Raw genomic sequence first — 26598 nt, 5'->3', positions numbered from 1 at the left:
TACATATGTGCAAGACAAAATGTTATCCAAGCACTTTTTAAAGATGAAAAAACAGCTGTTTAAGAAGCAAGAGTGACTTCATCAAGCTAAATATAATATGAAAAATCTAAGGATGAGAGGAAGAGGGAGGAGAATAACACACAAACAAACCCAAAACAGCAAAGAATGTCTTCCAATGAAGCTACCTCCACAGATCCTTATTCCTCCCTGTTCCTACCTAATCTCGAGTAATGCTGCTTGTTCAACATCAATGAAACAAAATAAATTTCTCTCCATATGGTCTCTTCAAATTGAGATCTAAAAATAGACAGGCAGCCATCAAGAAGGCTTAAACAATTTTATCAGTGCTTGATTTATTTCAGCTTTCTGCTGTCTCTGGTCACAATTCAGTGCAACCCATAAATAAGTTAGGCTGGTAAAGGAGATTGAATTTTTGAGGCCAGAACAGTAATTGAGGAATTGAACAGCCTGGAGGTTGAAACATCTCCTGGGATATAAGCCTTTGGACCTATTAGCAGCTGTCTATTGCCTTTGCAGCCATGGACACCTATGACCATGTCAACATATGGAACTGATTTATGGTTTTGTGTCACACACAGATCTCATACATGCGCCAGGCTCCACTGTGCTGTTACTCTGAAGCAAGAATATCTCAGGAAAATCTCCGAAATACAGGAAAGCCCAATTTCCTATTAAGAAAGTCTGCATCAGCTCAGCACAATTTGATTATACAGAAAGCTGTATTTTAGATTTTTTCCACACTGTATTAGCACTTGTAAAGGAAAGATTGAAAGTGAAGCCTGAAAGAAGGAATTTGCATTTTTTTCTTAAAAGCCAAACAAGCAAAACCAAAACCCCACCATTACCTGCCATTCTTTCGGTCATTCCCTCAGGATCAAACTTCAAGTAGAAAACCTCCGGAGACAACCAGAGTAATAAGCACGGATTGCTTCCCAACAAAGGCAAAAATAAGCGTCTCCAGGCCTCGGCTGCATGAAGACGTGGAGAAGGCCAGGCCTGCGGTGTGCCCGAGCCCCCGTGAGGCGGCCCGGGCACGGCCACGGCGGGACCGCGCGAAGCGAGAACCGGCCCCGCGCAGCGCGAGGCACAGAAAGGACACGGCACAGCTCAAAGCACAGAAAGGACACGGCACAGCTCAAAGCACAGAAAGGACACGGCACAGCTCAAAGCACAGAAAGGACACGGCACAGCTCAAAGCACAGAAAGGACACGGCACAGCGCGAAGCACAGAAAGGACACGGCACAGCGCGAAGCACAGAAAGGACACGGCACAGCGCGAAGCACAGAACTGGCACGGCTCAGCTCGAAGCACAGAACTGGCACGGCTCAGCTCGAAGCCCAGAACTGGCACGGCTAACCTCGAAGCGCAGAACTGGCACGGCTCAGCTCGAAGCACAGAACTGGCACGGCTCAGCTCGAAGCACAGAACTGGCACGGCTAACCTCGAAGCGCAGAACTGGCACGGCTCAGCTCGAAGCGCAGAACTGGCACGGCTCAGCTCGAAGCCCAGAACTGGCACGGCTCAGCTCGAAGCACAGAACCGGCACCGCACTCGTCGCTCAGGAGCTCGGCGCCCCACAGAACCCACACGAACAGCGAACGCTGTTCCTGGATGGCGCCGCTCAGAGTGGGCCGTGGCTCCCCACACACCACAGCAGCCGGGCTGGGACAGGGACAGGGACAGCCACACACCGAAACCGCAGCGGGACTTGGTGAGGGACATAAAGGGCACCCTGGACATGCTGGAGCCTCTGCTCAGGGCCCTGGGCACGAGGAACTGAGGCTGGAAGTGAGGGAGGAGCAAGAGGCTGACCTCCCCCTCAAAGGAAAACCAGTGTTTAACTCAAAATCACCAAGAGATGGGTTAAAAATGGAAAAGAGGAAATATGAGAAAAAGACGGTTACTAAATTACTATTAAAATACACATTTCCAACTTTTGTAGTCTGAAAAAGGAACTATGCATCTGGTTTTGTTTTGTAAGGAAAGATGACAGCAACTGAAAATAAAAAGCATTTGTTAAAAATTGGTTTTGACTATCACATTTGTTCTGATCGAGCCTTTCAGCTTGTTTTCAAGAAAGGCTTCCCTGACTGCAAAGTACAAACACAAAACAGCAATCGTTTGTTAGACCTGGTAAATGCCAAGAAGACAGGCAGTACAATGGAATTTAGCACTACCAGTTATTCATAAATAATTCTTCTGATTAAATATTCACACACCATCATCATAATTTCTCTTGTAAGTCTGTTCTCATAGGCACCCTGTGCTCTGTTCCTACTGGATCTCGGCACACAAGGCTGGCAATTTGGATGTATGACACCAAACCAGGATCTCTTGCGAATAACAATGTGCTGCTCATAAAATGCCCTCTCCAACGTGCTCTGCCTCCCAGGGACTGGGCACAGCTCAGCCCCACTCACAGGAGGCAGATAAGAGCTTCCCGTTTGCCTATCCCCAAACTCCTCTGGCAAGCCACTGTCTGATCTAGGGCTGTTCAAGTGGAAAGAGGAATGCATTTCCTTCCTCCTGTTTGGCAGTATTTATCCATGACCACCAGTATACTGCTCAGTTGGACATTTTCTCTGTAAGTCTTGTAAGCAAAATGCAAAATCTAAAGACATTTTTACCTTAAGCAAGCAAAGAAAATAGATCTTCACCAAAGTGTCTTGAATAATAACAATTTCTATTAGAAATGTGGTTGGACAGCAAGCCTCCAGAAAGAAAACCTCCACTCTGCTGCAGCTCAGCAGCTCTCCATGAAGGTCTCTGCATGCAGTGGGTTATGCAGAGATGTGCAGAATGATCACCAGCCCCATGTTGTTCAGCTGCAGCTCTTCCACCCTCACCTTGTGCTCCAGTTGACAGACAAGAGAACGGGACACACAGCAATTAAATTAAAAAAAAAAAAAATCACAAGGGCACCTTCTGACCAGGTGCTGCAAGCATGTTACTCATGACAAATTTTTTAAGCTCAATTACCTCCTATATACTACAAGGTACACATGCCAGCTGCAAGTCTCTGCTTCCCAGAGAAATGGCATTTTGGCAGTGGGATAACTCAGCATTAACTTCCACAGGCCTCGCTTGCAATTGTACCAGTACTGAGGCACACAGGCTGAACAACTCATACAGCTGGCAGTGTTCAGGATTTATGGCTGTATTCTCCTCAGATGGCTCTTAGCTGCTGCACAATGATTACTTCACTTACTTTCACTTCATAGGAAAGGGTTAATAATCCCACAGACACACTTCTATAGAGCACACAAACCAGTTAATTATTGCAATTCATTTAAAGACAGGTGAACAGAACAAGTACAGATATTATGTAATATACATTATTTAATGTTAAACTCCTATGAAGTAAAATATTTTATATGACTATTAACTAACACCCAATCAGATTCACCACCTTTGTCTGTTTTGTACAGATTTACTTCCCTATTTTTGGAGAAAATTAAAACTCGGCACTTGCTGAACATCCTATCCTTTAAATTTAGTAAATAAAAATGGTTTTATATAACATTATTTTTAGATTAAGTATCCTACCTCAAGGATTAAGGACATGAAATACTACAGTAGAAAAGGCCATTCAAAAAACATCACATTTCTTGAGCTGTTAATTAATATGTTTATGTGAGACTATAAATTAACATCCTCTGAGTATCTCCCTCCACAAGCCCAAGTATCCTGGTGTACATATAGCACATAATACACTGTATTTATACCGTACCATCTTAGTGATTTCACCCCAATTATATAAGTTTTCTGGCCAACTTACCATATGCTTTTCAGACGGTATTTATATTACAGTTTGCACAAGAAATACAGCAAATTTTAAATTATGGCAAAAATTTAATTTCATTAAAATAAGGAATTATATTTTTATTACTAGAATTCTCACTAAAATATGTCATTTTCTAAATATCTGAACATAACTCATAAATGAAGAGATAAAAAACTGAGTACAATGCCAGTCCATGTCACACACTCCCCAAGACCCTTACATAAGTTTAAGTATGATTATTTACTACACAAAACACATGTGGGTGGTAGGTGTGAGGTTTTCCAGTGATTGCTATAGTACATATCCAAGTTTGGAATAAAACTACAAATTATTATTTTGAGGATAACTAGCATAACATGACAGCAAATACTATAAATGCCTTTGAAAGCTTTCTTTGATCACACTGCTGCAGATAAACTGCTGGCAGTTTAAAACAGTGCTGACACTGAATAAGCATCGCCACAATATGCAAAATACTTGTGATTTACCAGCATCTTTTCCATCAAAATAATCCTGGGAGTCAGGTAAAAACAGTCTCAAATGTGATTTATTGAGCATTTCCATCTGCCTGATTAGACATTAGATTTGAATTTTGGTGGGTGAGGATGATAGCAGGGCCAACTCCAGACTAGGTGGTATCACCATTACTATTTTCCAAACCTAAGTCCTGCATCCATGTTAGCTTTGCCAGGTGTCAACTGCAATGGAATCCTGGGGTGGCTGACATAAAAAGGAAATAAAACAAACACTGTATTCTTCAAATTGAAATATTTTCCCCAGGACAAGAATGAAAATAAGTCTGGACCACACTGGACTGAGAAAAATTAATACATCCTGCCCTACACTGTAATCAGTAAAACAGATTTGTATCTACTTTTACCACTATGGAAGAACAGCAGACATAATAAGAAAAGCTCAGGGCCAGCATATTTTATTATTTATTATTTAATTATTTGCATGAATGTGGAAAAGTTACCCAGAAAAAATGTAACTTTCCAAGGAGCACATGGTATCTCAAACAATAAAGCCTCATTCTCCATCCTGCTGACAAGGTTTTCTCCAATTGCAGAATTTTAAGTACTGCCCAAACTAGTATCCATCCTATTATTTTTCATTAAAAAAATAATTCAAATTGTAAATGACCACTTATCATTAAAATGTACTTTTCTTCAATTCTAAGCATATTTCTGAATGACATCAGGTGAGGCAGTAAAGAACTGTTAACTGCTGAAGAGATATAAATAGTAAATAAAAGCACTTTAAGAGTCTTCTTCCATAGGCACATCTTCTTGTAGCTTCTGCACCATTTTGTCCTCCAGCTGTTTTGGTGTACCTTCAAAAAGAACAAATCAAATTCAATGTGTTTCTCTAAGCCCAAATAACTGATTTTTTTTGAACGATATACGCATCTATTCCAGGTGAAACAGCCTAAATTATATGGCTTGAAGAGCTGTTTATGAGCAAATCCATCAAGCTCAAAGGTATTTACTGCTAACCTCCATCTCTTAAACTTGTTTTAGCAGAAAAGCTGACGCTGTTTTTATGCAAAATCCGAAATGCAGTCAAACCTGTGTTTTCATCTGCTATGACAAACTGATACAGCTGTCAATACCTGGCAGAAACTTGCAAAGGACTACAAAATTTCATTGCTTATTACAGATCAATGGCTTTCTCCCATTAGCTTTTAAATGAACATTTAAACCCCTCCTGAATGCTGTATTGGACAGCAAGAATGCTAACTCTCAATAAGATGACCAAAAACAAAAACAATGAAAAAGAAGAAACCAAAATCTAAAAGTCTAAAGACTTAGATTTGATTCTGCTCCCTGCCCAGTCAGAATTGCAGAATACCAAGAAGGCAGCAGGTGTTTGATCAACAGATGGACTACAAAGTGCTGTGCAACATTCATTTCATAAAAGCAAAGCCAAACACAGAAATAAACACTTGAATTTATTATTTTGAATTCAGATCTTTTTCCTTTTCTCAAAACTAAAAAGGGGCGGGAGGAAGACAGATTAAACCAAAGTGTAAATATATCCTGACAAAAATATAAGAAAAATCATAGAACAGACTTCTAAGTACTATCTAATAATGAAGAAAAAAATCATAGGTAATTTTTATAAAACAAGAGCTAATGGAAATGTTTTTAACTTGTCTTCATTACTCTACTTAGTTAAGTGTATTTTTAAAAGTAAATAATTTATTTCAAATGTGACTTTACTGAAGGAACAGTATTTTCATATAAGTTCTACACAACTGACTGACAAATTCAAGCAGCAAAGCTGAACTGCTGTATTTTATATAATTCAGTGGTAGAGTCGGTTGAGTTCAACAAAGCAGTTCAAAGGGAAGACTTAGGTAAATGCATCAGATAACAAATACGCAGTTCATGCAGTACCAGGTATTGAGAGCAATTTAAAACACTCAAAATAAGGAAGAGAAAGGATGACATGAATGCGGACTCGATAAATAAAAAAGGTATATTTGATTCAGGGCTAAGATACTTCTTATATTTAGTGGCAAGAACTATTCTCCACATTCAACAGACAAATTAATTGTAAGACAAATGTACAGAATTATTGATCTGTAGAATGAGTCACTTATCCTAAAACTGTAGGCAAACCAGTAAATCAAGTTCTTACCTGCATGGGGAGCACGAAGAAGGTGGATGTTCTGTTTGACTTCTTTGATGTCTTCTGCCTTCTGCAACTCTTTGCTTTTCTTTAATCTGGGAAAGGGGAAAATTAGATTTAATTACCTTCAAAGAGGAGATGTAGGCTTTCATTTTAATGCATGGTATCCCTCAGTAAAGGTATGTACAAGCTGTAAGTAACTATGATTATGAGGAAGTAAAGGCAAAAAGTATTTGAAAACCATTCAAGAAAATTCTGGATACAAAGCCATAAGAAAGTGCAGCACTGTAGCAACTCCTATCAGAATTTTGTTAAAATTTAAGACTCTGTATACAAACAAGGACTACATTACAGCTATTATCCTTGAGTGTCCAAAAGGTACATTTCCTTGGACAGCCAATAACACAGGGTAGAGCCCACCCAGTGTATTTTACCCCATCCCTTGGATGACTGTGTATATACAGAAATAATTACTCTTTAAAACTGCATCATCCCATTTCTGAAAAGTTGTCTAACACACACATGCAAGGGGTTCCCATCACACAGATAATTCTCACCTGTTCATAATAAATCTGGCTTGGCGTTTTTGCTTTATTTCCTCCACTCTCTTCATTGCATCCACTGAAATAAAGCAGAAGTTGTTTTAAATGTGCTTAAATCCCTGCAGCAGAAAATCCATGCTATTTTTGTAAAGCAGCTCTTAACAGTACTCCCATAATACCTAAATACCAGAGGCAACTCTTACACTATGTGGAGGAAACTATTCCTTCTCCAAAGAGCAGGATAAAGAAATGTTCTGTGTAGCAACTCTGCTAATTTGTATTTTAAAACTTATTTATGCTTCCACTTTTGTGCCTACACATAATTTCTATAGTTAACCATGACTGCAAAAGACTCTACTTGAAAAGAGATGCAAGTTACCACCTTCTCCTTTGTGGCATTCATTCACATGGATACAAGCAGTTCTCCTATTTTATGGCAATTGATTCTATGAAACAAACTGAAGTGGCATGAGCACAAACACAGAAACAACTGCATCATGTGAAAGGCTGACATAGGGAGCCTCTTAAAAAGCTGGAAAACCACTAAGGGGTTTGAAGACAAAAATTCAAAACAAAGGACTTCTGGTCCTCATCTTCAAACCAGTTTCTGAAAAAAACCATCAAGTGAAACTCCACACCTGTTTACAACTCAAGCCTCCTCCACATGCTAAGAATTTGGTCATGATGCAGTAATTTCAAACACAAATCACTACAAGCTGTCAGTACTCTAAGAAGTCTTTTGAAAACACATTCATGGTAAGTAAAAAAATAATTTTTTTGGTTTTTTCCTATAATGACTCACCAGTCTTGTTCCACAACTCTCTCTGGTACTTCACTGGTTCGTTCCTACGTTTTTCAAATTCAAATGAATTATCCTGTATCAAGAAAAAGTAAATATAGACTATATGCAGAAGCTTATTTAGATCAATACATTCTTACTGTAGCAGTCACTCACATAACTGAGTATTTTATGGGATTCTTTTCCCCCTTTCAGAAGCTCAGTTCCTAGATTTGAATGATCATTAGAGAGAAATATGAGAAGGAAATTGAGTTGAGTGTTCGACCTCAAAGTGTCAGGAGCCACAGTGGTTTGTCTGGAGAGAACTATTTACCACAACATTTCCCTCAGCTATTTTCTATTTTGCAGGACAAAAGGAACAGAGAAAACCCATGTGGAATAGGAAACAGAGCAGATTAGACAGGTGGAAGGCAAAATTGAAAACCTGTAGATTTGAAAGCATTTATTGCAGGACAAATAAGCTCTACTCAACAGCTTGTAATTTTGAAATGGTTTTAAAAAAATACCCCAAGCACCATTTCATTTTAAGAATATTGAAACAGTCTAATTTGAAATTGTGAAATATTTCAGTTGATACCTCTGGCATTTGGGACAGCTGCCATCCTCCCATTCCCATGAGCTGAAGACAAAAAAACAGTTTCCCCATCTTTTTTTTTGCCAGGTACACTTAGCTTTATATCAGTTTTATCTGAGGACTTCTCCCTGCCCAAAGGTTGTTTTTTGTTGTGGCAGAGTTACACAGCACTAAGTTCATATATTGGTTTTATTCTTAAAATACATTAGGTATCTCAAAATTGGAACATATTTAGACATGCATAAAGTAATTTTAAATTCAGTTGTTTTCAAAAAGGTAATTCAACATAGCCAGAAACAACTCAAAAGCAAGAAACACTGAAATTACTGAAGATGCTAATTAACCATGGCTTTTCAAAGCCACATTAAAAAATAAAACCACATTCTTTCCCTTGAAACATCCACAAAAGGCAGGAAATCACTGTATCAAAATGCTTACTAAATTTTTAATAGTCTGTAAAAAAATTGGTAATTAAGTCACAATAATTCTTGAATTATTTAAGGGCTGTCACACCAAATATGAATGTTTAATACTTTTACCACTGAAGCAACTTTGTTTTCAAATTCCATTTGAGGTCTCATGCTGTTTTTCAAACATTCCTATCTATGCAAAAACTTTTCCTACACATTCTAAGCTTTAAAGAGACTTCACAGGTAAATATTTTAGGGGTCTACATAGAGAGACTTCCTCGGGTACCCAGTAACTCAGATTATTTGTGCAGAAACACAACTACCAATTGTACACATAGAGTGTAGAGGATTTATTGGTGGGAAAAAAAGCCTTGGACTTGGGAGCCACCACGTGTTCCCAGAACAGACACCTGATACACTGGCTTCCATCCCGAGGGTGGAAGATCCAGGTTTTAATCAAGCCGAATTAACAGCTCACTCTCAAGAAAACCTCCCATTCTCTTCCACAATCCCTCTTCTCCCCAGCTCATTTCATTAAATGACAATGCTCTAAGGCACCTAGCCCAGCCTGTGTGCCACAGGAAGAGCCATTTTAGTGTGTTCATGTAAAGTGGGAACCAGTTCAGCTTCTTACCACTGTCAGTTCTTTGCCAGCTGCTTTACGGAATGCTTTAGTCCATCTCATCTTTCTGGGATTTCGCTTCTTTTTAAAGTTTCTGTGGCATTTTGATTTGCAGAATCTAAATATCTTAAAGAAGGTGACAATAAAGAAGAAAAATCTTAGTTAAATCATGTTATTTGTGGCCAACTGCAAGTGGGATATCAAACACTGAGGTTACACTAACAATACTGCTCATTATAAATTATATTCAGTTTCCAAATGCCAGTATTTTTATAGAAAATACAGCTATTAACAAAAATAATTTCAAGCACTAGTATTGTTTTTTCATTATGAAGTCATTTTCACAGCTGCCAGGGTTAAGCACAAGTACTTACAACTAAGCTGATTATACATAAAATACACCTGAGTTTTGAGAATTATCATCTGCAAAAATAACCATAAAACCAAACCTGTAGTATGAATAAACAATTTTCTACAGCTGCCAACACTTTTTAGATACAGTACCATCCTGAGAGCAACAACAAAAAATCCTCACACCTCTCATACTGAATGCAACACACACACTAAAATGTCTATTTTCTGGGATGCAGCCTTAAGCCCCGAAGATTACCCTGCAAGAGTCCTAAGCGCATTAGTTAAGTCCTGGACTAAAATTACTGAAAGCTGTTAAAGCATATAACAAAACGTTTTAATTGGTCTTTTTTTTTTTTTTTGCCCTATTTTTCTACATATTCTACAGAATACTAGATTCTTCACTTAAAAACGGTCAGAATTACACATTATTCATGAGGTTTTGAAAACCCGATTTTTCTACAGCCATATATCCTCCTTCCCATCTAACAGTGAATTCTAAGAGAAATTAACAGAAAATACGAAACTTTAAATTACGGCAATCATTTTCGAATAGCTCTTTTTTTTTTTTTTTTTTTACACTCTTCTACCACGTTTTTTCACCTCAACTCGGGCACACCTGTGGTGGTGCTTTGCCTTGTCACAGGTGCTCTGTTTACGGCCGCGGCGAGCGCACGGCCCGTGCCAGCGCGCACCCCCGCCCGGCGCTGCCGGCTGCGAGCGGCGCTGCCCGCCCGCGGTCCGGGAGGAAGCGATTTGCGCCGGCTCGCCGCGGGCTCCGACAGCCGCAGCACCGGCAGGGAGCGATCCACAGCACTGATACACGGCGCCGGCCGCGGGCTCCCCGCGCAGCCGCGGGCTCGGCTGCCCCGCGCAGCCGCGGGCACGGGCTCCCCGCGCGGCCGCGGGCTCCCCGCGCGGCCGCGGGCTCCCCGCGCGGCCGCGGGCTCCCCGCGCGGCCGCGGGCTCCCCGCGCGGCCGCGGGCTCCCCGCGCGGCCGCGGGCACGGCTGCCCCGCAGCGCCCGCCGCGGAGCCCGCGACAGCGCTGCCGCCGCCTGAGGGCAAGGCCTGACAGTCAAAGGGTCAGGATTCTGTGCTGCTCTGCGAAGTGTGCTATTTCTTACTGAAAACTGAAAACAACTAATTCAGCCCCCACTCTTGCCGACGGCCACCGCACCTGCCAAATTACGGCATCGCTCCAGGTCCTAATATTTAAATACTGATGTTAATTTCGCAGAGGCACAGAATAGTCAGAGTTGGTGCGGACCCAGGGACAACGAGGATTACTGACTCCAGCTCTTAAGCGAACGGCCCGAAGAGGGGTCGAACCCCAGCCCCGCTGCTCTCTGACCAGCTGCGCTCATCTCGGGCTCCGCCCGCCCGCACCCGGCCGTGCGCACCCCGGCGGGGCCCGGCCCGGGCTGCGAGCGCCCCGCGTGAGGCGCGGCCGCTGACACCGAGCCCCGCCGGGGCCCGCCGGCACAGGCCGGGCCGGCGCAGGGGGCGGCCCGAGCACTGCCGGCCGGGCGGTACCTTGCAGTCGTTGCGCACGAACATGACGCCGTGTCCCGGGTAGATGGGCCCCGAGCAGAAGTAGCACTTCTCGATGCGCATGGCGGCGGCGGCGCGGGCGGAAGCGCGGCCCGGCTGACCGGAGGCGGCGGCGCGGGGCGGGCCCGGCTCCCGCAGCGCTGCCGCAGCGCCCCCTGCCGGCCCCCAGCCCACACGGGGCCCTGGCTTCTCTGTCCAAGGGAGAAATTGTTCCAAGGGCGAGAAAGGAACGAATCGGTATGAACGTAAGGATAGACACAGTAACACAAGGAAAAGATCGATTTTTAAGACTACAGTTGATTTACTGTAAAATTCAGGCAACACTTTCTGTGCTGTTTTCATATCTGTAAAATCCAAAATCTAAGCAAAATTTGAAGTCCTATCTGAAACCAATGGTTCTGCACACCATATAGGTAAGTACCCATTACTCCTTCTCTCTCCTAGAGTTACCTGTTTATTGTGAAAGGACCTAAATCCTAGGTCCAGTACCTTCCAAATTATTTGGAATTGGGAAGGCCTCTCTCTATTCTTCAACTGTAGGATGCTGTCCCAGCTCTGAGTCTGAAGTCCTCCTCAGGTAAGTCTTTACCACCACAATTCCTGCCTCGCCATTTAAAACAAATAAACTACCTGAGTATCTGGTGAAAAATCCATGCATTGAATTGCATGTGCTTCTAATGCAGTATTTGCTTTCTGGTTTCTAGAACAACAAAAGAAAGGCAGTCAACTTGGTGCTGAATTAAGAAATAATCAGAGGAAGAAAGAAAACTTGCTTTAGCACAGTGGAATCACCTTATCAGCACAGAGGCTGTCTCCAGTCTTTCTGAAAAGCAGACTTTAGCCATGTCTGCTGTGGAGAACAGGGCTGGAGCACAGGAGTGTTAATGGCTCTCACTGCAGTGAGGGCTCTGAGGCTGTGACAGAGGATGGCAACCTGGGTGATAAGAGGAAACGGTAAAGTAGCACACACAATCCAGTTTTATCAGGGAAGCTATGAAGACAAGTTTACAGCTAGAGGAAAAACCAAATAGTAAACAAGTTTTCCTAGGTCCCAGGCTGTTCTCCTTTTTCAGTTTGATTGCTTTGAGTTTCCTGCCTGTGCCATTTTTTTCCACATGGGCTGTATTTATTTCACTTTTCCTGGCAGAGCACTGGGTTGTGAAGCATTTGGTGGCTTCTATAGTTTAAACACTTTGAATTACAGACTGTCACCAATACATCCAGCAGACAGGATGTGAGTGCACAGTGATAGTACAAGCATTTACCACTAAATCATCCCTCCCAGCTCTTTTTTTTTTTTACATCAAAGCACTAATCTCCTCTACAAGCCATTGTGCTGTAGATTTGAAGTGCTTGTTCCTTACTAAAAGGCAATAGAGGTTGAAGGCTGCTGGTGACAGAATCCAGATTAATTATAGAAATCCCGTATGTACTTCTACTCCATTGATAGTTATTCAGACAGAATTAGGTATCCAGGTGAAAAACAGCCTCACTGGAAGAAGAGATTTTTTTGCAGCAAACTAAGTGGCTCGTTTGTTTTTGACACAGATTACTACAGCAAGAACTGTCAAACATCTCAACTCACTACCTTAAACTCATAGCAAAGCTCTGATCTGCAAGCATTTACATACTTGTACAAGTTTCCCAATAGAAGTAAAAGGACTGTCATACAGTCATATGAAAGAATAAACTGTCAGGCAAATGCCCTTGTAGGATCAGGTTCAGACAGATATGATCATATTGGGTAGAAGACTTCTGGAGGTCATCTAGAGCAAAGCCCTGCTCAAAGCAGAACAAACTAATACCAGGCTGAAGGACACATGCACTTCAGTTTTTAGTGTCTTCAAAGACAGACTTCATAACTTTCCTGAGCTCCTGTTCCAATTTCTGACCACTTGTATGGTGGCAATCTTTTCCTACTATTTAATCTTAATTTTCTAGAGAACATTTCTCTCTTGCATCTTTCCTATCCCTGTGCCCTCTGAAATGGGTCTGGCTCCACCCATTAAAGACAGCAGAAAGGTCTCCCTTCGCTTAAAGCTCAGCAAACTGTTCTGTTTCTTCCTACCCCTTGTGCTCCAGCCCTCTGATCTTGGTGGCATCTGCTGGACTCACTCCCTATATCAATGTCTTTCTTCTACTGAGGTGTCCAAACCAGGGCACAGAACTCATCAATCTTACAATTACTGAAGATAAGGAAAGCCTGATTTTCCCAACCTGCTGCCTTCATATTACCAGTGCAGCCCTGGATACAGCCGGCCTTCTCTGCTGCAGCAACACACTTTTGTGTTTTGGTCAGCCTGGAAAAGGATGCTCATCCCCTTATCTGAAACATGTTTTTTCAGCTAGCACTACTGCATAGGGGTATTGCAGCCCAGGTGGAATACCCAGAGACACTTGACACTTGTCCTTTTTAAACTGAATGAGGTTTAGTTCAGCTCCTTCTCTTGCCTGTCAAGGAACCTTTCAATAGCAGCAATGTCCTCCAGCACACTATAACCTTCCTGGTAATAGACACTGTTCTTGATGGAAGCAGTTACTCTGAAAAATCAGACTCCTTACCTTTGTAGAAGTAATAAAGTTGACAAAATGGACTGCTTGATTCCCTTTGCTCAGACCAGCAGCATTCTGAATGAACACAGAACTGACGTCTCCATTGTCTTCTCTGGGTTTGGGCTCCTCCTGGCATCACCCAGCATTCACCAGGCCCCTGTCTGAAGGGTTTGGTCAGTGCAAAAGAGGGTCACCAAGAAGAACCTCAACCACAGCACAGGCCTTGGACACATCTGAACAAAGAACCCTCACAACACACATGGACAGTGCAGGACACGGACCGACACTGAACCAAGACAACAGGAACTGAACTGTTACAATTCACTTCAACAGTGCTGGCAAAGTTCATGTCAGGAATGTTTAGCTATTTTATATTATTGTAAGAAATCCTGGGACAATCCATCTTAATGGGAACACTTTGTTCAATTACAGATCAGTGTCTCCATCTGACACTAAATGGAAACAACTTTTATTGAAATAACAGTTTTACATCACCTCAGAATTCTTGTTTCTTTGTTTCTTAAAACCTGTACTAGTCTAGTAAGAGCAGTGTAATTTACTGTCAAGAAATATTTACCGTGATTTCTCATGAGAGTTTAAAAGGGAACAAAAGTTTTGTCACACAATAATTCAAACGGATAAATCTTATGGCACATTTCAAAGGTTGACATCAAAGCAATGTTATGCAGATCCTCTTTGTAAATAGTTACAAATAATAGGCATGACACAAATATGACAGTTTCAGTATTTAATATTTAATATCCAATTTAAACATAAGTATTCAAAAGGAAATATTTTTACACTATTTCAGTAGTCACTTAGCTCAATAGCTGGTTGCAATAATCCTTAAAGTTTTCAGGAACTGGATGGAGCTATAAGCGTGAAAACTCCCATTTTAAGTTAATGCATGACAAAGTTCCACTACAACCCTCTGAAAACCAAAGAGTTATATTAAAAGAAATTCAGACACTGAAGTACATTGAAATGTATTGTGTCTTACACTAGAGTTTCTTACTCTACTGGTCAGAAACATGATGGTAACTTCAAAAGGCACTCTGAATTAAACTACAGTAACTCCGGTCTACAAGCATTTTAGAAGTGGAGTAGAAAAAACCAAAACCCTATACTCATATAAATTTCTTTTATCTCTATCCTAGCCCCAGAGCAGTCAAATTATATTGCACTTTTAAAATATTCTGTGTAGGCTGTGATAAAAATCTAATATTTACACATTGTGTTTGTTAAAGAACAATGCATTACTGTGTAAAATATTTTAAGAACCAAGTTTAAACATTTATTCTTGTATTAATTAATATAACCAGAAGCTACATCAAATATTTTATTTTTCTTAGATCCTATTCTAGAAACATTTTTGGTCCTTCCTTCAAAAATTTTGTTATGCTGCAATTCATGTTTGTAACTGGTATCAATACTTGCCTCAAATTGCAGTAGTTAGAATATTTAAATAAATAAATATGTAATTTTTAAAGAAGCAATAGCTTTGGAGTTCTGTAAACAAGCTGCTCTGAAAGGTCTGTAACAAGACTCAATTTGGCATGTTATGACTTTAATTGGCAATACCTTACAATTATACAACCTCTGCCAGGGTAGAAAACAGTTTGGTAGGCACATCTTATAAATCAGTCTGAGCAAAAGCCCAAAAAATACTGATTGTATCCTAGGTCATAGGAATAAATAAAAATGGTTAGAGTAACATGATACACTGAAACCAAAAATTACATTTATATGATTTGTAGTTGAGGGGAGATAAGGTATTTTCTTTTTAAAATACAATCTAAAGGAAATGAACAAGCCATAAATTACTGTATGATAAGCAAGATGTTCAGAACACAAAGGTTGGCAGAATAAAATGAGCATTATAAATTCATAGAAATACTGATCTACAGGACTAGTATCTTAGCTGCATCTCACCAGAAGACAATAATCACTCATTTCTCAATCCAAATTTGAAGAAACATTCTCAATCTGTGTTTGGTAAAACAAATTCAGTGCAAAGCACCAACTCTGATGAAATTTTCCTGAAATCTAGGTTGCCCTACATTCCTGTTAAAATATGAGTAACAGTATGAAACAAACATAACAGATGCACAGTTATACCATTTACTTGTAAATTTACATGCATGCATGTTCTAGAAATTCATGTGATCTAAGGAGGTCTCTCCTAGGCTGCATTGGATACATTTCATGTAGTACAGTTGTAGTTTACATGTTCAATTACATGACATGCCCCAAGTGCTCTGTGTGCACACCCCTGCGCTTCTCCGGAGCTTTTTATTTTGTACTGAAGTGCTTCCCTTTGGTTTTCATCACTGAAAACTGATGGATTAGGAGAGCAAGGAAAAACTACTCTCAGGCTTTTGTGGAAAACACAGGATGTGCTCTTTAAGATTGTTATTAATTGGTAAAATTATTAAATGTTTCTGTTTAAAACCAAGAAGCGAGTTGGTTATCTTGCTGTTAGGAGACACCAAGAGCTGTCACAATAACTAATCTAAATGCCTACTCTGTGTAGTTAATGGAGACTGCCAAGGGCAACTGCAAACCCTTCAACTCAGAAGCCTACCCTTTATGCCCATAGAGACATGTTTCTGAATTTGGTAATGAAAATTCCTTTTGTCCCCTTTCCCCCCAAGCAGTGAATTAGAGGAATATCCAGTGCTAAACCAAATTAAATCTCTGTCCCACAGCTAATAAACTTACAAGTGGAGATCAATGTTGTTTGAGAAAAAGCAAATAAAAATTCGTATCAAGAATTAATATAGCTCATTAAATAACTACACAAAGCGATTTTTCCCAAAGTTAAACAGGTAAGCTGCAACTGTACTGTATCATACACATTAAAGTTAATTGTAACTGGGCTAACAGCCACATCTGCCTTTTTCTTGCTCCTCATTCAGTTGTTCTGTAGAGCTGTGCCCATTGGAGCGCACCACCCCTTCAGGGATCCAGGATTTATCCACACATCGTTCCATGCGCTTCATAATGAGGTCAAGCAGAGTTTCAATGGCTTTGCTTACATTATTCCCATTTGCCGCACTGGTTTCAAAATATGGTATTCTGCAGGAGACAAAACATATAGCCTTACATCATACAGTTGTCACTCGTGGGAGAAAAAAAAATAACAGCATTACTGCCACATACTTAGAGCTCACACTAAGACTGTCACTGCTACTCCATAGCAGAGAGACACTAAGTGCTCAGTGGTCTGAAATGCAAAAGAAATTAATGAAATGGCTGACTGAAGGTAGGGCAGAAGGACAAATGTCAATGGAGTCCGCAATTTATAGAGGCACTTGTCAGCATGATATCCCAGAGTTGTGCTCCTGAGGTCTGTTTTTCTAAACTCCGTTCCCTGCAAGACATGCAGTTACTCCAGAGCTGATGTGCATAGAAATCAGTAAGAACACTTGTGTACACAAGGACATAAAGCAGGAGAAGGAATGCTGCTATGGCCATTCCTCTGCAGGCAAGGCACTGAAGACTCACAGTGTCAGGGTACTCATCGCTACAGAAGGTGACTTTCTTCTGTTGACACCACACCTCTAAACTTTATTACAGAAAAGAAGAAATCTCAGCACTCAGAACACCTATGTCTTTGTCAAGAAAAGTCTCTGGCACCTTGGTTTCTAAAGTACATTGCTTGTTTCTTTATTGCTGTGGATCAGGATGTTCCACTGTGGATCCATGTGTTGTTGCCTTCTGAACTTAGTGCTCCCCACAGTGTGGTGCTACAGTGGCTGCATTTGTGTTACTGCCCAGGAACCTGATACCATCACTTCAGAATTTTAAGTATTTCTTACCTGCAAGACCCAATGAGTGGCGAAAAAGTCTCTTGCTGTGTCTGTGCAGGTCTCTTGTAGTCTCTTTCAAATACATCACATATCCATATGAGGCCCTTCCACATTCACTATCTCACACTTCAGTAACCAGAAGACTGTTCATTGCAACATGATTTATCTTGCCTCCCCTCAAGAGAAAGTGACTCCTAGCAGCCATTCTGTCTCACCTTTACAGGGCAGAGAACTTTGTAACTGCCTAAGGATTGGATGTGACCCAAAACCTTGGCTTTTAGCTAACTATTCCTAAATTAAGTTGCATTTTCAGCCACAAAGATAAATACTTCATAAGTTATTTTCAGAAGTCACATGCAAAGAGATTTAAGATATGTCATATACTATCTGCTGCTGCTTAAAACTTCTTGCTCCTTCACAAGCAGCTGGTTAAAGTACCATATGCACTTGCTGTTGTCTGTGTGACATGGACTTGACTTCAAACAAGCATTTTCACAGAAGGAAAAAGTAAGAAAGTATAACTGCACTAAACACATTTCTGTCTCAGATGGCTTCTGACTTGCCTCCAATGATTCTTCGAGGCCAAGGCAAGCTAATTTGTGCCTAGTAAACATCATGAGACAGCAGAAGACCTGCAGAACAAGACAGCTTGCACTGAGGACCCAGTGTTCCCACTACTGCCTGTCCTGTGGGCTTTACTTTGGGGCAGTTCTACTCTGTCCCTCCAGACAAAGGTGGATTAGTGGTTGGAGCACATAATTTAGCTTTCATTTCAGAAGGAATCCATTTCATGTGCTAGAAAATTTCTCCACTATGTGAATTAAAACACAACATACACATCAGACTATTTCCTTCAGAAATGTGTTTCTGATTCTCAGTGAAATGCAAAGGTAATCCAAAGATAAGCCCCATGAAAGAGTTAAGGGATATAAAAGTACAAATTAATATCTGATGGGAACAAAGATTTCACATACTTCCTTCAGCGGCACATGACCTGTGCCTGGCAGGAAGGGGAAGGGCAAGGCTACCCTGTTTTCCTACTGGTCTGACTCAGTTTTCAGACTCCCTGGGAGCCTGTGAGATTGCAGATTCCTCAGCACAGGCAAGAGCAAAGAAGTGACCCCATTATTCACCTGCCTCTCCAAACTCTCTCTTTTCCAGAATGTTTGTGAAAATTTACACTGTTTACTGCCAAGCAAATAAAATTACCTAATATCCAGTGCAAGATTACTGTAATACTAAGTACTTATTTTTAAGCAATGCAGAAAATAATAATCTCAGACAGAAAAAAAGGTCTCATACCAGCCATTTAAGCATTCTAAAATGCTTATTCTCACAATAACCTTTCAGGATACAGAAAAAAGCATTACAGAAAGTATCTCATTCTGCCCAAAACACAGCAATAATGGGAAGAAAGTTACTTACCCATATTTTTCTGCAAGTTCCTTAGCATCTTCTTCCTTCACCATCCTTTGGTCCTCCAGGTCACTCTTGTTCCCACATAAGACAATGTCTGGGTTTTCACAATATGCATGCATTTGTAGCTGACCTGGCAACATCAACATGAAGAGGGGTCACAAGTCACTGTCACACACAGCTCCCTAGGATCACTACCACAAACCAAGCTTGCTCTGCTGGCCCACAGCACTTCTCCACTGGCACTGAGGAACCAGAGAACAGGTGGGCTTCCACTGTCACATACCCAGTGAAAAACCCAGGGAAACAGAAGCCTGGCAAAGTTAGCACAGAAACCTGTGCATTTGCAGCTGAAGGAGTTACACTCACTAAGTATCTACAGTGAGCTGCCAGGAAAGGATCTGCTTCCCTCTCCAGATGGATGATGCAGTTTGGGAATTCCTTTGCCTAGATATACCAGCCAAGTAACATGTGCCTTCCATTAAGTTTTGCTGACAAAGCTTCAGGTGATTGAAAATACTTTTGCATAAGCTTCCCACACACTTAAATGACTGAACAGCACCAGAGTCGGGGACAGGATATTGTCTCGGCTTTCTTTTATATAGATTAAAATCCAAGTTTAGTAGGCAAAGCTGAATTTCAGGCGAGCCCCTATTAGCAGCCATTACAATTATAATACATTTACATTATTTTACTGAGAAAGCCATAAAACCATGTATTTTAAGCTCTAATTCTCAGTGAGACTCCATATTTACAAACATAACCCCCATGCCCCATTCCGCCCATTCAAAGAAAGGGAAAAAAAAGCCATACTTATCCAGTTCCTGACATTCAGAAAGCTTTGCTCATTTGTCAGATCAAAGAGTAGAAGAAACCCCATGGCATCTCTGAAGAAAGCTGTAGTCAAGCTACGAAACCTAGACCAGCAAAGTGAAATTAATTTGCTCATCTGACAAATTACTTTGAAAACATAATTGCTTACAGTTATAGAAGAACTGAGGTAACTTAAGACTGAATGAACCAGAAGGAAATATTCATAGTTGTTTTGCTGAGGCAGGGACTGTGTAAGAAAAATTGCTAACATTACTGTGGCCTAATCAAGGCCTAAGGCATCAAGAAGCCATGAGTGTGAGAGCTTTAAACAGTCTTCTACTATAAAGCATGCCTTGATCAAGATTCAAAAATTAAAACAATAATGAAATTCTAAATTTGAACAAAAATTTTTCCCCTATACACATCAGTCCATGAATTTAAGACTAACAACCACAAGAGTGCTAGTCTTCTGATAGGCCAAAAGAAAAGAATCCTTTGATATGCTTTTGCCTTTCTGACTTTCCCAAGACATCAACATATTTACAGAAACTTAAGAGAACTTTAAAAAGACAAGCTCTAAAAGTCTCTGTATGCGCTAGCTATGAAAAAAAAAAAGACTAAAAAGCAAGAATTACAGGTTTTGTGTTCTACAGTTGTAAATTACAGTTAGAATTTAATGGGTACTCATAGGAAGCTTTCCATTGCTGTTAAAGTAAGCTCCCATTGAGATCTTGGGCCTACCTTTCCTGCCCTGCAGTGTCCCAGAGCTGAAGATGGATTCTCTGTCCTCTGCCACCAACACCATCCGGCCCATTGGGTCTGTACACCTGGAAGAGGTAAATTTGCAAGACTGTTACCAGTCCAGCTGCTATAGAACACAAAAGAACTGACATTTAAAGTCATTAAATGCAGCAAAATTAGCACTGCTAATGCACAGATCACAACTATAACTCAATCCTCTGCTTTGTAAGGCAAAAGTAGTATGAGATGCATTTTAATATTGCATCCAATTCAATATTTAAAAGTAAGGGTAAAAGGAAAACTGCACAACCAGGGCCCAATAGACTAGGGACTCCAGACAGATATTTAGAGCCATGAGACAAGATTAATTTTTGTATTATGATTTTCTGGTTTTTTTACTACATCATGTTCAAAATAAAATATAAGAAAGCAACAATGCAATCTGGCAATGTATTTGTAGCAGTAGCAGAACCTCATTAGCAAACAGGATATACTCAAGAGATAATGACTTCTCTACTTAGCTGCCAAAATGCTGCTGAAAAATTGCTGAGGGTAGATCTTATCAGATCACAGCTTATAAAGCAGAAATTGGATGATAAAAATAAAAGCTGCAGTGTTTGCTCAGCATGAAAAAATAAATAAGGGCATCTATTAGTCTTGGAAGGATCAGATAAAAATAGTTTCATTTCTTGTTTAGAATGCTTCAAGTCAAGTAATCTTCGTTACCTTCAAATGTTATTGTATCTAAGCTACAAACAGAATTCCACAAATTCAGCAAGTTTATGTATTAGAAGATTCAGGCTCTGAAGCCTAAACCTTATCCTGAGTTATCAAATATGCTGATCAAGCAAACCACCATGTTTACAATCCCACAAAAAGAACAATTACTTATTCAAGAGACCAGTTTGGCATTTAACTAAGATATCTAGTCCTTGAACTACTGTGGTGCATGTTATGCATCAAAAACCAGTCTGCACAATGCCCATGACACCATCCAGATTTCTGGACACAGGAAATGTGGAAAAGAAAGACAATTAATACCTGTACATAACAATAAAAAGCTTCTGCCAACTCCATTTCTCAGAGCAGTAAGGACCAGCATCTAATTTGTTATGATATTCCAGTGCTCAGCTTCATATCACATTTGCTTAGCTTAATAACAATTCAGGGGTTAAAAGAAACAAACCTTATATTTCATAATTCTTCTCTGCTAGTGGTGACTGCTTAGGAAGCCAGATCAGCTGTGTATAGCTTTTCATCCACATGTTTAAAAAACTGCACCTTTGTTCAGTAACCATTTCAGTTCATACCCAGCAAAAACATTTTACTACAGTTCAGCCCTTCCTTATGAAAGGAGTTCAACAATAAAAGTGCTATTCCAGATACTGTGTGCACAAGTCACAGAGTAGACACACTCATCAACACCTACTGAGCAGAAAGAAGTGGCTTCTTAGAATCAGCTCTTTAATTTCTGGGGAAATGGGTCTGTACACAGCAATGACAAAAATAGCCAGGTCAGATGAGGCCTTTCCTGTCACAAAATGAAGCACACAGTAACACTGATTGCAGGCCTACATGCAGACAGACACCATTTTCAAGTAGCACATTCTTCATACAAACTCACCACTCTTTTTTCCCGGAAGTCAATGCCCACTGTTGTGATGAATTTGGAATTAAATTTGCCATCTGTATATTGGTAAAGAAGGCTGGTCTTTCCTACTCCAGAATCACCAAGCGCTAGGAATTTTATGAGGTAATCATAGTCCCCATCAGACATAGTGAGAATTCAGGCGGCACCTTAAAAAGCAAAGCAAAAAGGAAGTTAGTCCAGAGCTCTGCCAGGACTTCTGACAAATGTTTAAAATACAAATCACTCCCTGAACTACAAAGCAGCAAGTGGTGGGGCCAGTTCTGTGCTCCTTTACACCAACTTCACTTTAAAGTCTCAATTACACAAATTACCAATATCAAATCCAGCTGTGACTGAAAAAGTGCACCTTTAGTTTTATTACATTCCCCTTATTGGAAAGGGAAGGCAACACAATTTTAACTTCTTCAAGCAAGGCTGAAAATCAAGGTCAAATTATTCAAGGTATCTGGAACATAAACTGCAGAACTGTTTTTAATCCTCCTGGAAGATGGCAAAAGCTATTTAATTGTACTAGGAATGCAATTCTGTTCTCATACTCACTATGGAGTTAGTAATATATGAAAAAAATTTCCTGGACTATCCACTATATTTAAACAAAATTTACAGTAATTTTCTATTAATAGCTATTTTTTAGTCTTAAATAAGACTTTTTTCTTGTTGTTGAGTTTTTTGTTTTAAGGAAGAAGCTCCTACCTTTAAAGTTTTTGTTGTGATGCTAGCTAGCCATTCAAACTAAATCTTGATCCTAAATTGACATTAAGCAAACACACACATTTTTCCATGGTTCATTACACATTTAAGAAATTTCTCTCTTTTTTCTGCTTTTTAAAAAATAACCATATTCTCTACAGCCTGATCTAAGCGCAAGAACAACTAAAATGTGTAACAAAAATCACTGGCAAATTTCATGTGTACTATAAAAGCTGATGTAAGTACACAGGCACTTTCCTGTTGAGTAGCTACTGAGCCTCCCTCCCCCAAAACAAACAGTAGTGAGCTGCCCTGTACTGTGTTCAAAGACATGAACATGAAAAGATAAGCCTAAAATAACCACTCTAAAAGCAACAGAAAACCAGCATAAAATTGCCTCATATGAAGGACAGCAAAAGACGACAAGAATACAAAAAAAAAAAAAATAGATGAGGAAATAAAATTTTCAAAGAGTAATATCTGCTGTTTCAACAGTAAGTATTTTTGGAATTATCTGTAGTTTAAACTAGATAAAGATATTAATTTCAAGTCAAACACTGCAGTAGTTTGCATCAATGGCAAAACACCAATTCATTTCTTGAATATCAACTCACAGCTTGAGGTTTAGAACAAACTGTGTCTCCAGCATGTGGGCGTCAATCACCACCATTCAGCTCCAACCGTAACCATCCTAAAAGCTTCACACCTTTATAATTGTGCCGCTCTTGGTTACAAGTCAGAACTGTGTCTGGTTGATGTGGCCATAAGCAGCTTACTAAAAAGCAGACACTGGTCAGATTTACCCCAGATATTCTCCACCTGAAGAGTCAGTGGAAAGCAGCTGACACTTTTTTCCCTTTTTGAAAAGCACTGAAGTCTCTTTTTCCCACCCAATGTACATTTCACATGATGCCATCAATGCCAGTAAAAGCTTGCAGGAAGAGGGTTTAGGTGACAGAGTTTACACTCCCTACTATGCCACAGCCAGCTAATCCACATCCTACTGTTGTGCTTTAACCAAAGTTTTGCAATAGAGTAGAAGGCGGAGAAGGAGAGTCCTGCAGCAAGAGTCAGCTTTTTATATAAATGCACCACAACTGCAGGGCTGCATCCACCACCTACGTCTGAAGGAGCAGCATATTCAAGCACGTTGAACAGGCAGCCCAAATACTGACATAAGAATGTTTTCAGAAGAAATTAAGAATCCTGATCCATTAGACACACTCACATGTATCAGCAAAAATAATTTGGGGGGGCTTTTTTTCATTTTTTAAATCCTCTCCCCTGTTGGCAAAGGAAAAAAGTAAAACCTGATCATCTACCCTGTAGCTCTACCCAAGTCTCTTCATTGCAATGTACCAGAAGGAAAAGTATTTTAAAAAACAGAGATTAATTTTTATAAAGACTGCATTTGATTTAGACTTCCATCTCACACATGGTGTTTCCTTTGCCCTCATGTTCTCAAAGGGCTAAGAGCTGTGTAAGCTCATCTACTCAAGCACATGTTCTTTCAGTCTCAAGATCCCTAAATTAATTGTTGCTTTAAAAGACTTAGCTGTAAATCTTAGGGCCAGTATATTACACTAAGACAAGCTTGCTTCATGCCTTTTACTGTGCTATGCCACCTGCACAGAGGTATTTGCCTTGTCCTGTTGGTTTTCTGTTGGGTAGCTCTAGGTGTATAGAACATACTTTTAATAACAAGTACCAGTGACAGTGCAGCTGATCACTGCTGATTTACCACACACCCTGTGCACAGAGGAAGGAAGGGCACTGCAGCTGTGCCACAGAGCTGTAGGGAACTGTTACAGTTCAGCTGCACCTTCCACTGGACAGGGCTGTGTGAAAGCTCTGGCCAAAACAGTTTAAGTCAAGATTAGACCCTGGGGAAGTATAACCTAAAGGTATTCCTAGTGTCATATCTGATTTGTAAAGTGTCTTTCGGGACAAACACATTTCATCATTTGGCCCACTCAGTTCTCCCTGTGGTTGGTACAAAATACAATATCAAGCAGACTGACAGAGGGTGAGGAACCCTTCACAGGAAGGGTTCTAAAAATGCCTTCTAAAAGATTTGCTTGAGAAAGAAATTTTCTCCTTTGGTTTTAAAATGCACACACCTCCCACTGCACCCTATAATGTCAATCTATTATTCAAATATCTCCAGGGAGTGGTTCTTGTGAAACCCTGCACAGTTAACCTATCCTCGGAGACATGTAAAGAGCTATTTTCATAGCAGTTTCAAGCCTTGTCCTCCTCCCTGTACAAATATTTAAAAAGTGATCTCCACCCTTCACTTCCGAGACCTGCAGTCCTAGTGTCCAGACACATTCAGTTTCACATAACAGAAATAAGAATATATTCAATGCAAAGTATATTGACATCAAAAACTGCTGTGAAGTTTTTAAAAATCATGGCCCTGTTGCTAAATTCCATCCCATTTTTTTCTTCTAATTTTGCCTCTTTTTTTTTTAATTAGGCTTTATAGCTTCACATTTTCCTTCCACTTTTCCACACCTCATATATCAGCAGAGTAGGAGGTAGAAAGGGAAAATTCGGAAAAAACTAATGATATAATTAGAATTCACCAGGTCACCAAAAGAAAATCGTTCCCAAATCTTGCTCCTAAAAGTAAAAAAAAAAAAAACAAAAACAAAAACAATACTAATAGCACAGTTTTAAGCTCCACATCAAGCTCTCCAGAGTTTTGCCTATTGTAAATCCCCCCTGAAATTCCATTCAGCTCTGGCTTTGCACTTTGCCTGGTATGCAGATGGACAAGAGCTATGAACAAGTGCTGAAAAAGCTCCACTGGCCTTTTCCATGGCTGACAGGACCCCCACACCCAGCACTGGAGCTGTGCCTGTACAGCTGCTGCTCTGGAGCCTACACACACACACAGACCAGGCCTTATCAAGAAGGGATTCTCTCCAAATCAAGTGCTCCTCTTGTTCCCTTCATTTCCTAGTCTGAGATACTTTCACATTACAGACATCGGTGTTAATGGGTTCATCTTTTTGCCTCTGGGACACAGATATCACAGCACTATTGTGTGATAAAACATTCCAGACTATAGCAGATTTGCCCCTGCATAAATTAAGGAAATTGGCTTGGCATGCAGGATTTCCCCTGTGTAGTATGGGAATAGGTGATATGCTTCCTGAACTGGCCTTACACAAAACATGCAACTCTTCTGCTGCTACTGAGCTGATGGACAGGAGGAAAAAGGACAAAGGCAAAAGACATGAATATACATGGCAACACAAGCCAAAAAAACCAAAAGCATATATCTGCAAATAAAAACATGTATACATACACACAGTGTAAAATTCAGGAAATCTGAACATGCCCCCCTAATCAGACAATCCTCAAGCACATCAGTTTAAAGTAAGGTATACCACTTACCCCAAACTCTGCAAAAGGAATAGTTAGGGCACACTGGAGATAGTACTTCCAGTAGGAGCACTTTTCCAGCACCACCTCTTCAGCACACAGCCAAGAGGCTTACGTGTCAGCTGTTTGCATCCACGTTGATGGGAGCTCAGAGATAAAGAGGTGTGCCCATGTCTGTGTCTAGGAGGGTACTGCCTCACTGCATGGCTGGCAAGCAATTACACAGCTCACATGTCCCT

General features: G+C 40.4%; 2 protein-coding genes and 1 long non-coding RNA gene across 9 annotated transcripts in view; 1 reads left to right on the top strand and 2 right to left on the bottom strand.

The window, feature by feature from the left end:
* Positions 1-4721: 4721 nt before the first annotated feature.
* RSL24D1 (ribosomal L24 domain containing 1) lies at positions 4722-11404 on the bottom strand. The gene is made up of 6 exons (XM_021537422.2): positions 11273-11404; positions 9400-9513; positions 7785-7857; positions 6998-7061; positions 6450-6535; positions 4722-5139 (listed from the first exon to the last, which is right to left on the bottom strand). The coding sequence occupies exons 1-6, from the start codon at positions 11351-11353 to the stop codon at positions 5066-5068; spliced, it is 492 nt and encodes a 163-aa protein (XP_021393097.1). The 5' UTR covers positions 11354-11404; the 3' UTR covers positions 4722-5065.
* A 20-nt stretch (positions 11405-11424) lies between these two features.
* Positions 11425-14770, top strand: LOC116184020 (uncharacterized). Its single transcript, XR_004148739.2, has 2 exons — positions 11425-11703; positions 13907-14770. It is a non-coding gene; the product is annotated as an uncharacterized LOC116184020 (long non-coding RNA).
* Positions 14577-26598, bottom strand: part of RAB27A (RAB27A, member RAS oncogene family) — a 30677-nt gene continuing 18655 nt past the window's right edge. For all 7 annotated transcript variants that reach the window (XM_021537420.3, XM_021537421.3, XM_021537419.2 and 4 more), the window contains 5 exons: positions 22250-22422; positions 20626-20711; positions 19885-19988; positions 19081-19204; positions 14577-16921 (listed from right to left, as the gene is read on the bottom strand). In XM_021537420.3, coding sequence (XP_021393095.1) covers positions 16723-16921; positions 19081-19204; positions 19885-19988; positions 20626-20711; positions 22250-22402 — 666 coding nt within the window. In that variant the 5' untranslated portion in view covers positions 22403-22422 and the 3' untranslated portion in view covers positions 14577-16722. The remainder of the gene's footprint in view (positions 16922-19080; positions 19205-19884; positions 19989-20625; positions 20712-22249; positions 22423-26598) is intronic.

The sequence above is a fragment of the Lonchura striata genome, chromosome 11 (assembly GCF_046129695.1).
Source record: "Lonchura striata isolate bLonStr1 chromosome 11, bLonStr1.mat, whole genome shotgun sequence".
Taxonomy (NCBI): Eukaryota; Metazoa; Chordata; class Aves; order Passeriformes; family Estrildidae; genus Lonchura; species Lonchura striata.
The sequence above is the reverse complement of the archived record's forward strand: the minus strand, read 5'-3'. Positions and strand labels throughout refer to the sequence as shown.